Here is a 16,049-nt window from a genome sequence, read left to right as displayed (position 1 = left end):
TACAGCCGTGGGTAACACAGTCAGGGGATGGATGGAGAGGGTGTGTGGGGAGGGAGGGATGGAGACTTCCATATGTGTAGGGAGAAGGAGGGATGGATGGCAGGATGGATTGATAGATGGGGTGGATGGACATGAAGGGTGTAGTCAAAAAAGAGATCCTGAGACATGAGGCCTGCAATAAGGAGCCTGGTGTTAGACCTCAGGCCTGAATTTAAGTCAGGCCTTGCTGAGATAAAGTAAAGTTAGTAAGAGCCAGGCAATGAGGAAAACTCAGGCCCTGTAACTAAGCAGATGCCTGCTTGCAGGTTCCCCATCCGACACATGAACTTGCCAAGACCAGGGCTGTCATTGCAAAAACACAAGCACTCTTAGGCACTAAGTGTTCACACAAACACATTTCAGAAGGATCGTGCCAGAACATCCTAATACAAGGTAAACACCCCCCATACAAGTTAAACACACTCCCTGAAGATGATACAGGGACACACCGACCCCTCCTAAAGATAAGGTCATAAAGATAAGGTCATAAATGATCTGGACCTAAAGATAAGGTCATAAATGATCTGGAGGATGGTGTGGATTGCACTCTCAGCAAATTTGCGGATGATACTAAACTGGGAGGAGTGGTAGATACGCTGGAGGGGAGGGATAGGATACAGAAGGACCTAGACAAATTGGAGGATTGGGCCAAAAGAAATCTGATGAGGTTCAATAAGGATAAGTGCAGGGTCCTGCACTTAGGACGGAAGAACCCAATGCACAGCTACAGACTAGGGACCGAATGGCTAGGCAGCAGTTCTGCGGAAAAGGACCTAGGGGTGATAGTGGACGAGAAGCTGGATATGAGCCAGCAGTGTGCCCTTGTTGCCAAGAAGGCCAATGGCATTTTGGGATGTATAAGTAGGGGCATAGCGAGCAGATCGAGGGACGTGATCGTTCCCCTCTATTCGACATTGGTGAGGCCTCATCTGGAGTACTGTGTCCAGTTTTGGGCCCCACACTTCAAGAAGGATGTGGATAAATTGGAGAGAGTCCAGTGAAGGGCAACAAAAATGATTAGGGGACTGGAACACATGACTTATGAGGAGAGGCTGAGGGAGCTGGGATTGTTTAGCCTGCAGAAGAGAAGAATGAGGAGGGATTTGATAGCTGCTTTCAACTACCTGAAAGGGGGTTCCAAAGAGGATGGCTCTAGACTGTTCTCAATGGTAGCAGATGACAGAACGAGGAGTAATGGTCTCAAGTTGCAGTGGGGGAGGTTTAGATTGGATATTAGGAAAAACTTTTTCACTAAGAGGGTGGTGAAACACTGGAATGCGTTACCTAGGGAGGTGGTAGAATCTCCTTCCTTAGAGGTTTTTAAGGTCAGGCTTGACAAAGCCCTGGCTGGGATGATTTAACTGGGAATTGGTCCTGCTTCGAGCAGGGGGTTGGACTAGATGACCTTCTGGGGTCCCTTCCAACCCTGATATTCTATGATTCTATGATTCTATGGATAGAGATGTTTTGAGCAAACCACCAAGTACAAGGTAAAGGGTGGTAACTAACCACGTCAGAGGGGCAATACATAATTTGTTTGTGTCGGTGTATAAAAGAGGGGTCACAGAGCGGGTGTCCCTGTTCAGCTGAGTGGGGAGTAGAAAGTCCCTCATGGAGTCGAGTCCATAGTCTTGGGCATACAGGTACTGAGTGTACCTCTAGTACGTATATGGCACTAATACTGTGCATTGTTGGCAATAAACCTGGCTGAGCGCCTTTGCCACTGAACCGAGTCTGAGGTCTTCTTGGACAGTTTGATAGAAATCTGCTGTACGGGCTACCTGGCTAGAGCTGGTGCAGCACACACAGAAAACACACACACAGCCAACGGATGACAACACTGGTGACCCCCGACCACTCATCTGGTAAGTAGGTGAGCTGCCCTCTGTAGGAATCATGATCTAACATGGCAGAAAGCTACGAGCTAGGGAACCCCCTTCTCTGCTCCGTGCAAATCCTTACAGAGTTTGATGGGATATGGAAGCACTGGGATATCAGCAAAGGGAGTCCATATGAATTTTTAAAAGATAGTGGGGAAGAAACATAGAATGGAATCTGTAAGGCAAGGGCAGAGACTGCAGACTTGGAAAATAATAAGAGTAAGTTCTGACTGGAGGGAGATCTCACAGCAGGCTCAACTGGTTGTTTGTTCATTTCTCTGGAACACCAGGAGCTCTCTGCCCATCTTTCCTCTCAATATTCAGCTGTCTGTCTTCTTATCTGCCACATCCATCCACCCGATCTTCTTCAACATCTATTCATAATCAATCCAGTCATCCTTTTGCAAATCACCCCTCCATCCATCCTTCTGCAATGTCCATCTGTCCATGTTCTTGCAATATCCATCCATCCATCCATCCATTCATCCTTCTGCAACATGCATCTGTCTTCTCATTTGCCATGTCCATCTGTCCAATATTCTGCAGTATCCATCTATCATCTATCACCCACGGGTACATCTTTTCCCATAACCTTGTGGCATAGGGTCATTCTTTGTTCACTTACTTATGTCAAGCATTTCTTAAGCCTGTGGCGTAGTATGGCTCAGCTAAAATGTTACAGGCCTCAGCCTGTAGGCCTTGTATTTAAGCCCTCCTTACCTAGTCTTTTAGATACGTAATACATAACTATTCCCTCTAACTACTGATCCATCTTATCCTTCTATTTACCATAACGTAACTCTATTTACCATACAGAGGTTATATATGACATCACATGTTAATTGATCATAACATGACACAATAAATGAACAATCAACTAAAATCATTGGCTACACATCCATCTATCCATGCCTCTGCAATACCCAGCAAGCCAACCATGCCTCTGCAATACCCAGCTCTCTCTCCACTCACGCTGGAGGAGATGGATGCTCCCCTCTAAGGCTTCAGCTTGTGCAGAGTTTTCTTGATCTGCGGGACGTATTTGGAGACCTCGGTGAACATCAGGGGTGCTGAACCATGAAGTTTGCCCTAGGAGACAATGCCATAGGCCTTCCCATCACAGACCAGGGGCCCCTGGAGTCGCCCTGAGAAACAAACACAAGGTGTGGGGTTACTGATGTCCAAGCAAAGGGTGGGCTGCTTTCTCTATTCACTGTCCTGAAATCCACCTCCATACCCCGCTTCCTGGGGATTCACGGTCAAGTCACTCCCAGGTCTTCTCCCACCCCCAGGGTTCCCACCCCATGGGCCAGGGATCCAGCTGGCCCCTATCCCTGATTCATAGGATCTGGTCAGTTCCTGTGTCTGATTTCTAGCATCCATCCCCAATTTCTTTAACTTGCTCAATTTCCATCCCTGATTTCTGACTCTGATTTCCAGCGTCTGGTTGACTCCTGCCTCTTATTTCTAGGATCTCCTGCTGATTTCTCGGAACCACTCCTGGTTCTTGATTCAGGAATCCCCCTCTCTGTCTTCTAGGATCCAGTTGATTCCCAACTGTGATTTCTAGAATCTGTCTCTCACTATTAAGATCCATCCCGGATTTCCAGAATGTGGCTGGTTTTTGTCCCTGATTTACAGAACATGTTGAACATCCAGCTGATTTCTGTCCCTGATTTCTATGATCTTGCCAGTTCCTGTCCCAAATTATAGGGATCCAGTCCTCATTTAAAAGACCTGCCAACTTCTTGTCCCTGCTTTCTAGCCTCCATGCCTGATTCCTAGGATCTGGCCTGTTTTGGTCCCTAATTTCTACCCTCCATCCTTGAGTCCTAGGATCTAGGAACCCCTTTTCCACACTCACCTGGAATGACGCCTTCCTCTTCTGGGGGTCCCCCACGCACAGCATCCTGGATGGGGCATAGTGCAGAAAAGCCTGAGACAGACACAGGCCCTTTCTCATGACCTTCAGTTCCACCTCCTGCATGGTTGGGGAGGCTGGCGTTTTCCTCAGTACTAGCCAGGCCCCAGCCGGCCACGCTGCACACAGCCCCCTCCTTCGCCTCCCTCCGGGACAGGGGGATGGTGCCCGCAGTCTCAGTCAGATTGGCCTTGTGCCTCAGCCATGATGGGGGAGAGAGAGAGAAGGGAAATCAAACTCCTCTTGGGGGATGGATCTTGTCCTAGGGGGATGGGGCCAGATGGGAGCAAGTGGGGCAACCCCTTAACAACTGTGCAACACTGTGATGCCATGTGCTCTGTGGGGTGGGGGGGATGGGATGGGGCAGTAATTGCAGCAGTGTGAGGTCATGGGGGTGGGGTGATGGGATGGGGGAGGTACCTGCAGCACTGTGAGGTCAGTGGGGGCGGGGTGATGGGATGGGGATGGTACCTGCAGCACTGTGAGGTCATGGGGGGCGGGGTGATGGGATGGGGATGGTACCTGCAGCACTGTGAGGTCATGGGGGGCGGGGTGATGGGAGGGGGATGGTACCTGCAGCATGGTGAGGTCATGGGGGCGGGGTGATGGGAGGGGGATGGTACCTGCAGCACTGTGAGGTCATGGGGGCGGGGTGATGGGATGGGGGTGGTACCTGCAGCACTGTGAGGTCAGTGGGGGGCGGGGTGATGGGAGGGGGGAGGTACCTGCAGCACTGTGAGGTCATGGGGGGCGGGGTGATGGGAGGGGGGTGGTACCTGCAGCAGTGTGAGGTCACAGGGGGCGGGGTGATGGGAGGGGGGAGGTACCTGCAGCACTGTGAGGTCATGGGGGGCAGGGGGATGGGATGGGGGTGGTACCTGCAGCAGTGTGAGGTCACTGGGGGCGGGGTGATGGGATGGGGATGGTACCTGCAGCACTGTGAGGTCAGTGGGGGCAGGGGGATGGGATGGGGGAGGTACCTGCCGCACTGTGAGGTCATGGGGGGCGGGGTGATGGGATGGGGGTGGTACCTGCTGCACTGTGAGGTCATGGGGGGTGGTGTGATGGGATGGTACCTTTAGCAGTCTGACATCACTCGGAGCAGGGAGATGCAAAGGCATGGTACCTGCAGAAGCATTATGTCATTTTCATCTGTCTCGTCATTGTGTTCTGGGTGGGGGATTTAGGGAGAATGGGGCCAGATCCCAGCTGGGGCAATGGGACATAGCTCCATTGAGGTCAATGGGGCCAGGTCCCAGCTGGGGTCAGTGGGGCGTAGCAGTGCAATAACCCGCAGGGTAACTCTCAGCAGTTAGGGGTCTCCCCTCCCAAGCGGTGGGAGAACCCCCGGTGTTTGTTACACGGCTGGAGACAGACTCTGTTTAACAAGAATTGCCCTGAATACAGAGAAGGAAACACCGTGGGAAGGTTTCTATCATGTCGATGCTGAGCTGTTTGTACAGCGGCAGAGGTGATGGCCAGCGGGGACCATCAGACCATCTCCTCTGCCCGCACCCCCAGGCCAGAGTGCCCAGCCCAGGGGATCTGAATGACGTTGCCTAGGAATTGGCCATTCGAATCCCTTCGGTGGCTGAGCCAGTGTCAGGCTCGGAGACGCTGCTGCCAAGGCCTGGGCTGGATTCTCCATCCCTGGTGACGTGTAAGTCAAGCCGGGACATTTCTCTAATAGCTCTCCTGTAATTCGAGCTGGGATTAGCTCAGGGCTGTCCCAAGGCCAGGGCTACGCAGAGGTCAGACAGGACGAGCACCGTGGGCCCTTCTGGCCTTGGAATGGATGAATCTATCAAAGGAATGTGGCTTTCCTATTGCAGCAGGTCGGGGTGGAGGGACCCAGAGCATCTGCGGGAAGCTCTGGGAATCTCTGTCATGCCTCTGGCTCAGATGAATCTGGTATTTGTCCAGACAGTGACAAACAGAGCACTGCCCCTGTTACCAGACAGAGAGAGCCAGATGGAGGGACAAGAAGCAATGGTCTCAAGTTGCACGGGGCGGAGGTCTAGATTGGATATTAGAAAACACTATTTCACTAGGAGGGTGGTGAAGCACTGGGATGGGTTACCTAGGGAGGTGGTGGAATCGCCATCCTTAGAGGTTTTTAAGGCCCGGTTTGACAAAGCCCTGGCTGGGATGGTTTAGTTGGTGTTGGTCCTGCTTTGAGCAGGGGGTTGGACTAGATGACCTCCTGAGGTCCCTTTCAGCCCTGATATTCTACAATTCTTCGATTCTATGAGGGGAGTGTGGAGACAGACAGATCAATACTGTCTGTATTTGCTCCACAGCCACTGGATTTGGGGGTGGGTGTAATTCCAGCCCTGCAGATGTTACATCCTCACATCCTGTAACCTGAGACCTCCCCTGCCCTGGTGGACCTAGCCCCTGCCCCAGACGACATGGGTCAGGCGGGAATTCAGTGCTGGAGAAGTTTGTATCAGATCTGTCCTGATTCCAGAAAACACAGGATGGGAATTGAAATTAACAAGCGGTGTGGTTGAGGGGCTGTGGGGCCATGGTGTGTGGGACGGCCTGACTGGGCTGTTGTGAGCTGGGAAGCTGTGTGGCCAAGTAGCCAGAGCAAAGGCCTGCACCTCAGGACATCTGTGTTCTGTTCCCGGCTTAGCTGCTGCATGACCTTCGGCGAGTCCTGGCCCCTTTCTGTGCCTCAGTTTACCCATCTGGGGCTAATGATCCTGACCACCCTTTGTAAAGAGCTTTGAGATCTCCTGGAGGGATGAGCTAGGAGCCCAGATTCTCAAAAGTATTCAGGCTCCCGGTGATTTCAATGGGAGTTAGGCACCCAAACACCTCTGAGGATCTGGGCCTAGATGTTTTTATTTAGCACCAGTTTTGTGTATGGCTCAACCCAGCACCTGCATCCTGCCCACTGCCCCATTATCCTCCCCCAACCCTGTATCATCCACACACACAACATCCAGTCTACAGGCCAGCAATGGAAAAGGCCTTGCAAATTGTTCAGAGAAAACATTTTTTATTTAGAAAAATGGCTTTTTTTCTCTTCAAATGCCATTTGTTTTTCAAACAAGCGTCCGTTTTCAATATTTTCCAAATATTTGGAAATAGACAATTCTTTCTTTTGCCCCAGTGTATCTCAGCGATGCTTTCTGGGTTCCCTTCCTTTGGGTTTTTTCAACCTCCTGTCAGTATCACAATAATAAATAATAAATAATTAAATACTTGTGGGGTGGGGAGAGGAAAAAAGAAAAAAAAAATGCTGAAAACAAACAGAAGTTGGGTCCAGCTCAAAATGTGTGAAACAAAATCACAGAAATTTCACACAACCATTTCAATGTGCTATTGTCATGGGCTGTTTAATTCGACTAGCCACTCTTCATGGTCATAGGTTGGCCATCAAAGTCACATGGCCCCATTCCTGCTCTCTGCTTGGGTGAAAGAATGTTTTTAAGCCAGCCAAGGACATGCTGCAGCTCGGAATTTTGATGGTGGAAAACCCTTGAGGAATGGATTAGGTGTACAAATGATCAGCATTTGTAGAGGTCCTATACAATTCAGCTGAGAAAATACAACCCTTGCTCCAGAATCCCCTTAGCTGATGTAAAACCCTGTGCACACGTGGGAATTCGAATGACTCAGGAGGAAAGGTTGTCACCAAATTTTGTTCTGGGGTAATGGGGCATGTGGATCGGACAGACACAACATAAACACAGAGATCCGGGGACAGGAGCGAGTCAGACGCAAAGTAAAAAGCCAGGCAGACATAGCCTGGAAGCACAGGAATGTGGCCCTGAGAAAAAGCTAAGAGAAGAACCATTTGGGCACAGAGTCTTGGCTTCAGAGGCAGGCTCTGTACAGTGAATAGAGGAGCTGTCTGCTGCTGTTTGATTCCAGCTGTGTTCAGGGACTTTGGATATTCCTTGTAAATAAACTAGATCGCATCAGAGGAAATACCAGACTCCATTGTCAATTTCTGCTCCCAACCGGAACACACATAGGGTCCCAAACATTGACTCGACACTTGGGGAGACAATATAACAAAATTTAAACATTGATGGGGTATTTCTAGCTACAAAAGGATTTCAGGACTGAGCCACTCGCAGCATTTCTCTAACACTAGAAACAAATACTCTGATCTAAAGCACCTCAGGGTTCCACTCAGGCACATTGCCCATTATGGTGAAATTGGCCCTTTAAAGGGGAGCATCTCCTTTAACTCAGTTTCTGCAGAGTTTTGTTGATCCAGGGGATGAATTTGGAGATTCTTGTGTATATGCTGGGGGGTCGCCCATCCGGATCTCCATTGGAAATGATGCCCTGGACCACCCCGTCGCACACCAACGGCCCACCGGAATCACCCTGCCAATAAGAAGAAGAACATCAGTGACTGATATTACCCAGCCCAGCCTGTCCAGCGGAGATCTCAGATTGCATGTGGAACAAGTGCTCTCTGCAGCTGAAGGCCCAGCCCTTCCTGCCAAACAGAACCAGCCTGGAAATGGGTTGGCAGAGAGGGAAATCTAGAGCTGCACAGAATGTGGAAAAGGCAGTTTCTACAAAATTGAAATTTTCCACAGAAAACAATCAATTTTAAATTTTTGCTTTAGGAAAATTGAAAGGAAATATTTCATTTCGGGTCAGTTCCACCTGAATCAGAATATTTTACCTTTTAAAAAATGGCCTGAAACATTTAGTTTGGAATGAGTTCAACAAGGTGTAAAACTGCTTTCTCCTAACCATGCATTGGCTTGTGGGAGTTGTCCTTCAGGTCTTCATTCTCTCCTAAGAACTTGGCTCCCTGGAGCAGTACATCTCCCATAATGCAACTCAGATTTGCTTCTGACTGAGCTGTTTGAGGCATCATGGGAATCACATGACTCAGTGCATTGTGGGAGACATAGTCCAGGCAGGGGCTACCTAAGGGAAAATAGAGGCCTGAACTACAGCTCCCAGAAGGCAATGCGCTGCTAAGGAACTGCAGCCCCTTCAGCCTCATCTTCTCTAGCCTAAACATGCCCAATTCTTTTAGCTTTTCCTCCTACATAAGGTTTTCTAAACCTCTGATCATATTTTTTTGTTCTTGTTTCTCTCCTCTGGACTCTCTCCAGTTTGTTCACATGGAAGGAAACGTTTCAATCTATTCACGTCTGAGCATGTTTCATTTCCATTTAAAATGTTGCAATGAAACATTTTGACATTTCTGAGTCAAACCAGCTTTTGGAATTTCTGTTCTGCCAAAAATGTTGAAATCTCAACTTTTCCTCAAAAACAACTTTTCTTCGAAAACAAAGATTGAAATGTTGCCATTTCCTGAGAGATGGGAACACTGATTCTCCCTCAGCTCCAGTGCCAACCTGGCCCTACGGACATCATCAGCAAAGCTCCCATCCACATGTATGGGGCCAGGATTTCACCCAGGGTCCTATCTGTTGGGTGGCCTCAGGGTTGAGTTCACCAGTAGAGCCATGAGTGAAGGTGAAGAGTAGAGATGGTCAGAACATGTGGTAGGGAAGGGGGGTTTCCCCGTTTTCATCAACACTTTTCCTGGAACATTTTGCTAAAAACGCAAAGCCTAACCATGTCTAATCATGGGAGGTGTATTTCAGGTGTCTCGTGCCCTTATGGGAACACAGGACTGGAAGGGCCCTACTGGGTCATGAAGTGCAGTTTCTGCTATTACAGGCAGTCCTGTCATATCATCCCATCCATGAACTTATCAAGCTCTGTCTGCATCCTTGTTAGGTTGTACCCCTCGCCCAAAGGCTCCTGTTGGAGCTTTTTCCAGAACTTCCCCCCTCTGGTGGTTAGAAACTTTCTCCTCATCTCCAGCTTCCATTGATCCCTGCCACATTTGTCCCCATTTGATTCACCCTTTAGCTTCAACAGCTCGTCTCCCTGCCTGGTGTAGTCATCCCCGCCCCAGACCGATGTATTTATAGAGCAATCAGACCCCTCTCAGCCTATCTTCTATCTGAGCTAGCCCAGGTATTTTATTCCTTTCTCCTCAGACCGGTTCTCCATTCCCCTGATCGTCCCACCAGCCCTTCTCAACACCTGCTCCAGCTGAGATTCCTCTTTCCGGAACAGGGCTGCCCAGAACTCTGCACCGGATTCCAGCTGAGCTCTCCCCAGAGCCTTCTCCGCTGGCATTAAACCCTCCCTCTCTACTGGAGACACGTGACCTGCTCAATCCCAGGATCACATGGGCCTTTCTTCTGGCCTCATCCTGATGGTGGCCCATGGTCACCCTGTGGTTGACTCACACACCCATTTCTCCCTCCCTCCCTGTCACTTCCAGCTGAGAAGTCCCCAGCTCAGAGCAGCAATTCTTGTTTCTTGACACTACGTGCATGAGCCCATGTTAAATTTCAGCCCATTTCCACCAGCACCTTGCACAAGGGCACTAACGCTGGAGATACCTCTCCACAGTCACCCTTTGTGCTGGGCTCCCCAGCTGGACTGCATCTCCCATGATGCACGATGGGCTCCCCTCTTGGCGCAGTGGAGCATGGGAGGGGCACGTCCATGGTGGTGGACCAGCTCCTTCCCAGCTCCTTCCCCTGGAGCAGCTTGCTGCACCCCCAGTGGCTCTGGGCTGGGGGGTATTTACCTGGAAGGCTGATTTCTTGGCGTGGGGGCTGCCGGCACACAGCATGGTGGTGGGGTCGTAATGCCGATACCGCTCTCCGCACAGCCCGTCCGACACCACCTCTTGCTCCGCCTCCTGCAGCCTGTCGGAGGTGGTGTTCACTCCGGTCCGACCCCACCCGGCCACGCTGCACTCGGAGCCTGGGCTGACGTGGTGATCGGCCTCCGGCAGGGGGATGGGCATCACCCACTCGGTCAGCTCCGCACTGCGCCACAGCTGCCATGGGGAGGAGAGAGAGAGAATGGACCCGGATCAGCGCCGGGACTGGGGCTGGGAAGGGGCAGCACCACCCGGCCAGAGCATGGATGTGAGTCCAGGGAGTGAGTGTGAGGTCACTGGGGGAGGGATGATGGGACGGGAGTGCTACCTTCAGCAGTGTGAGGTCACTGGGGGAAGGATGATGGGATGGGGGTGGTACCTGCAGCAGTGCGAGGTCACTGGGGGCTGGCTGATGGGATGGGGGTGGTACCCTAGCAGAATGAGGTCACTGGTGTTGGTACCTTCAGCAGCATGATGTCATTATCAAAGTTCTCATTGCTGAAGTCAGGGTGCTGGATCCAGCGACGGGCCCGGATCCGTTGCCAGTTCTGTCCTGGCTTCTTGAAGTCTTGGACTCCCAGGTAGACATAGATGTTGCTGGAAAAACCAAGGGGAAAATATGGGGGCGTTAGTGCCCATTGGATATTGGGGTGGGGCCATCACAGACCCTCTGGAAGGGACACCAGCCCAGCTCCTGGCCTGTGCAGATTTCTACCCACAGTTTTGCAGCTGAGTAACATAGAGACCATCTTATGCACCTACATGTGGATGGACTTCCTCCTTCTCCATTCTGGTTGGCTAAAGAGACCCAAAAGACTGACCAATGGACTATTCTCCTATGCAGGGTGACCCATTGTCCAGTTCTTGTGTCCATGGTTCAAGAAAGATGTTGATAAATTGGAGAGGGGTCAGAGAAGAGCCGCAAGAATGATCAGAAGATTGGAAAACACACCTTATACTGAGAAACTCAAGATCAATTGATTTCAAATTCAGAGGGACTATAGAGGATTCTGTTTGATTTCTTTCTCAATGATTATTTTGTGGTGTGAGTTTTTAATAGGGACTGTAACTAACGTTGTAACCACTTACCAAAGTTCATCGTGGATTCTCCATCACTGGCAATTTTTAGTCACGGTTAGATTTTTTTAAAAGATCTTCTGTAGATCAAGAGGAATTATTTGGGAGATGTTCTGTGGTCTGTGTTATACAGGAGGTCAATCAAAATGATCATAAAGATCTTGAAATCTATGAATCATTGAACTCCATATGGCAGAAGAAGGAAAATATCTATGGGAAGGTGTAAGGCCCTAATCTGGGTGCCACTTTGAAATATTAAAAGAAATTGTTTAAAGGGGGGGAATCCCAGATGCCTTGGCTGGGCTGACACAGAAATAAAGTGGCTGGAAGGAATGAAACATACAAATAAGAAAAGGATCAAAGAGTTTTTATGCACTGTCGCCATCTACTGGCCATGGACAGCAGTAACAGGAAGCCAAACTCTCTCTGTGCAAATGACCCTGGGGACAGAGGTCACAGTGTGGGGCATGAGTGGCTGCTGAGTGCATCAGCGAAGATGTTGAAGTCCAGAAGGGAACCAGGATGCTTGGCCCAGCCCCTCTGGACAGCCCCTTCCCTCCTCCAGGGTTAGCAGGACAGGAGAAGTAGTGGTGAGACTTGATGGCAGAGATTGAGTCTCCTCCATCTTTCCTTAATCTCTGTCTGGGTGTTCCCCTTTTGACCCCAAGAAACACGATACAGACAGAAAAGAATTAATGTCTGACGATTGTAAGCGAAAATAGCAGGAAATAGTGGGGACTGGATCAGTCTCTGGTGCAACAGCTGGGCCCCAGCGCTGATCTATGTCCATTGCCTACAGTGTTGTTCTGTTCAGTAGGGCTCAGATCCGCAAAGGCAATCGGGGGATTTCTTGATTGCTTACGAACAACCAAGTGTCTGGGTTTGAGAAGTGATGGCCAAGGGAAAAGACTTGAGAAGAGGCTAGGTTTCAACTGAGTGAAGTAACTCAATGACAGGGGTTGTCCTTATGGGACTGACTAAAAACATCATCTGGGATGTTTGCCCTGTGGGGCAGGTCTAGTTTGGTTGGTTTGGGCTTTAAAATTTAACAGGCACCCAGTGAAATTCGTATTTTTCACATCCCATAAATGCTTCTAGTCTTTGGGACAACATATTGCCAGCTCCTGTCCCATCCCAGAGTTGGGGACTGGCTGGCTCGGGGGGTGGGAAATTGGACACGGGGCCTTTCTCCTCCAGGGGCACCAGCCCTGATCCAGCCCCAGGGCAGGGGACTGGCTGGCTCAGGAGTGGGGGATGGTGCGTTTCTTACCCCAGGTTGCAGTTACAATGAGCCGCCGTCACCACCACGTCCTCCTGGATCAGGAACCCTCCGCAGCTTCCCTTTGACCCTATTTGTACATAGGCCATGTAGGGTCTGGAGCCAAGCGGGGCTTCCTGGCCCCTGATGACCTGAGCTGGAGAGACAGGAAGGGGTTCAAAAGGGAGCTGGAGAGTGGGACCAAGAGCCCAGTGCAACCCGCACCCTCATCCCTTAGCTCAGCCCCCTGCTGGCTTGGATCAGCCCCTTCGGGCCCCTAGCCCAGCCTGCCACTCGGTCAGCCCCTCACCCCAACCAGCCCGGTATATCCCATAATACATGTACCCACTTCAAATCTACCTTTTCCCACATGGACCTATTCATCCATCCATCCATTCCTTATCCCATACATGCCCATCCATCTTCGGTCTGTGGGGCTGCCCCCAGCCATCTCCCCTCTCAGAGAACTAGGTCAGGAATTCCCTATCAACCCTCAGCTTCATTGTCCCATCGCCTGACACCTGCCTGAGCCCGATGGCTAATTCTTTCCCCCTGCCCTTGGTGTGGGCTGCGCTGCCCACAGCCCCAATTGCCCAATTCTTACCACTAGAGCTGGGCAAAAATTGATAAGCAATTGGCAAATTTGCTTTTTAAAAAAAAGCAATTTTGGGGCATCAAAAGTACCTGTGAATTCAGGTGGAATTCGGTGCATTGTTTTGGCTGGAAAAAAAGATTAATTTTTTCCAGGAAAAAGTAGAAAAGTTTTGGTGTGAGCACTGGGAAACGAAACATCTCGAGTTTCTGTTTGAAATGGTGCTTCCTTTAGAAATGGAGCAATTGGGTTTTTTTAAACTATTTTTTTTAACAGTGACTAAAACCCCTTCTAAAGTGACCTGAAGTCAAATAAAAAAGTACCCCCAAAGTTTGGAGTTGAAAGCAAATGAAAAAGAAAAAAAAAGTTTCTGGATCAATTTTTGTTTCAAAATTGCATTTCAGTTCAAAACTCAGCTAATGAACAATAAGGGTGAAAAACCCCTGCACAGGCCCCAAAATGGAAGCAAAAAGCAAAAAAAAAAAACAAACCCAACTGTTTCAGGGTGAAGGAGACACCCCAAAGCAAACAACCCCCCATTTTGTTTTGAAACGCTGTCTTTTTAGGGTTTCTGCTTCTGCGAGAAAAAATGAAAAAAATAATTTTGGGAGGAACCCAGCTTTTCCCAGATTTTACGGTTCGGCCCCTAAACCAAAAACTCTGTGATTCACTCAGCCCCACTCCCAGTGTGAGCCCCCCGGGGCCGGGAAATACCCGGTCGCTCAGCTCAACTCACCGGTATGAAGTGGGACAAAGGCCATGGGGAACAGGAGCAGGAGCAGCCTCATTGGTGCACATCCAGGAGCTGGGGCTGGTGGCTCTGTCTCAGCCCCGGGGTTTATATAGAGCAGACAGTGGGGAGGGGAGGCTGGGAAGAGGTGGCCCAGGAAGTGCAGGGTCATGTACCTGGCTACCAAGAAATTTCCCATCAGCAATGTGTCAGGGGTGGGGATTCCCGGAGAGGAAACCTTGAGCCACGTCCCCGCCCGCATCGCAGAGGGGGGCGGGGTTCCTTCCTGCACTGGTGCCCTCCCTGCCCTCAGGTGGGGACGTGGCCAGTGCTGAGGCCTCCCAGCTGCAGATGGCAGAATCCCCCCTGGTCTGTTCTGCCCCTGGATCCCTGGATCCACAGATGTTCAGGCCAGCAGGGTCCATTCGACCGACCCGTCTGCCCTCCCGAGTGACCCTGGCCGGAGACCTTGCCCAGTTCCCGGTCACTGGTGTTCTGTGAACGCCTCTCCCAGCAAGGTAGCCAGGCGGGGTCTGAGGCCACCCGGAGATGGAGAAACCCCCTGCTCTGGGGAGCTGGTTCCCCTGTCCCACACTGGGCCCTCCATTGCTTCTGGATTTGGTCAGGCTTTAGTTTCCCCAGTTGGATCTTGCTCTGCCTTTCCCTGCTGGATTGAAGAGCCCCCAGCACCCGGCTTTGTCTCTCCACGACGGTTCTTGGACGCCGACCTTCAGGCACCTCCCACGCGACTTGTGGAGAGGCCACACAGAGCGAGCGCTTTCAGTCTCTCCCTGCCAGGCATTTTCTCTAGCACTCCAATCATTTGCCTGGCCCCATCCTGCCCCATCTCCAGTTTGCCGCCCGCCCTTTTAAAGTGCTCACCCCAGACCTGGGCACAGGATCCCAGGATCCCCCCGGAAACACTCCTCCCTGCCCCTGCTCAGCATGGCTCTGTTCACATGGCCAAGGGGGGCACTACTCCTGGTGCTGCAGTTTCACATGGGGAGGTCGGAGTGCGGGGGGGAGGAGGGGGTGTTGTTGGGTCAAAATAACATTTGTCTGGACAATTCCCCACCAGTTGGGATGGGAGAGAAGCTGCTTTAGGAAGGATCCTGGTTCTCCTGGGTTTGTGTCTGTGGGGCGCCGAGGACACCAAAGGCAGGATAAAAACCCGACAGCAACTTCTGCCTCCAAGAGAAACTGTAGGGCCAGGATTTAAATAAAGCTCAGTCCCCAAAGGTCGTCTAGGGTCTCAGCAGCAGTCCAAGTCCATAATCTATTTGTCCATCTATAAACCCTCCGCCCCCGCTTTCTCTCTCATATTTTATTCAGTTAATTTGTTTGTTGATGTTGATTTAATTCTGGGTAATTGTTTCAGGTTAGGTTGGGCTTACTACGGCAGGAGGGTGAGTGTCATTTTTATGATGGAAAAGCCTATTCATGCATCCACCCATCCCCACCTGTCCATCCATCCATCCATCCATCCATCCATCCACCCATCCCTGCCTATCCATCCATCCATCCATCCATCCATCCATCCATCCATCCATCCCAGCCATCTGTACATCTATCCATCCCCATCCCTGCCTATCTATCCCTTCATCCATCCCCACACCTAAATTCACAGATTCCAAGGCCAGAAGGGACCATTGTGATAATCTAGTCTGACCCCCTGCAAAGCAAAGTCCAGAGAACTGCTTCACAGTTATTCCTAGAGGAGATAATTTAGAAAAAACATCCAGTCTTGATTTAAAAATTGTCAGTGACTTTGGTCACTTGTTCCGATGGTTAATTATCCTCACTGTTAGAAATGTATGCCTTATTTCTAGTCTGACTTCATCTAGCTTCAGCTTCCACCCATTGGATTGTGTTA

General features: G+C 50.5%; 1 protein-coding gene across 1 annotated transcript; it reads right to left on the bottom strand.

Moving 5' to 3' along the window:
• Nucleotides 1–8,043: 8,043 nt before the first annotated feature.
• LOC140897128 (duodenase-1-like) lies at nt 8,044–14,348 on the bottom strand. Its single transcript, XM_073309470.1, has 5 exons — nt 14,183–14,348; nt 12,867–13,011; nt 10,981–11,116; nt 10,442–10,696; nt 8,044–8,190 (listed from the first exon to the last, which is right to left on the bottom strand). Exons 1-5 carry the CDS (start codon nt 14,346–14,348, stop codon nt 8,044–8,046), a joined length of 849 nt encoding a protein of 282 aa, XP_073165571.1.
• Between the last annotated feature and the right edge of the window lie 1,701 nt (nt 14,349–16,049).

This window comes from Lepidochelys kempii, chromosome 13 (genome assembly GCF_965140265.1).
Source record: "Lepidochelys kempii isolate rLepKem1 chromosome 13, rLepKem1.hap2, whole genome shotgun sequence".
NCBI lineage: Eukaryota > Metazoa > Chordata > Testudines > Cheloniidae > Lepidochelys > Lepidochelys kempii.
The sequence above is the reverse complement of the archived record's forward strand: the minus strand, read 5'-3'. Positions and strand labels throughout refer to the sequence as shown.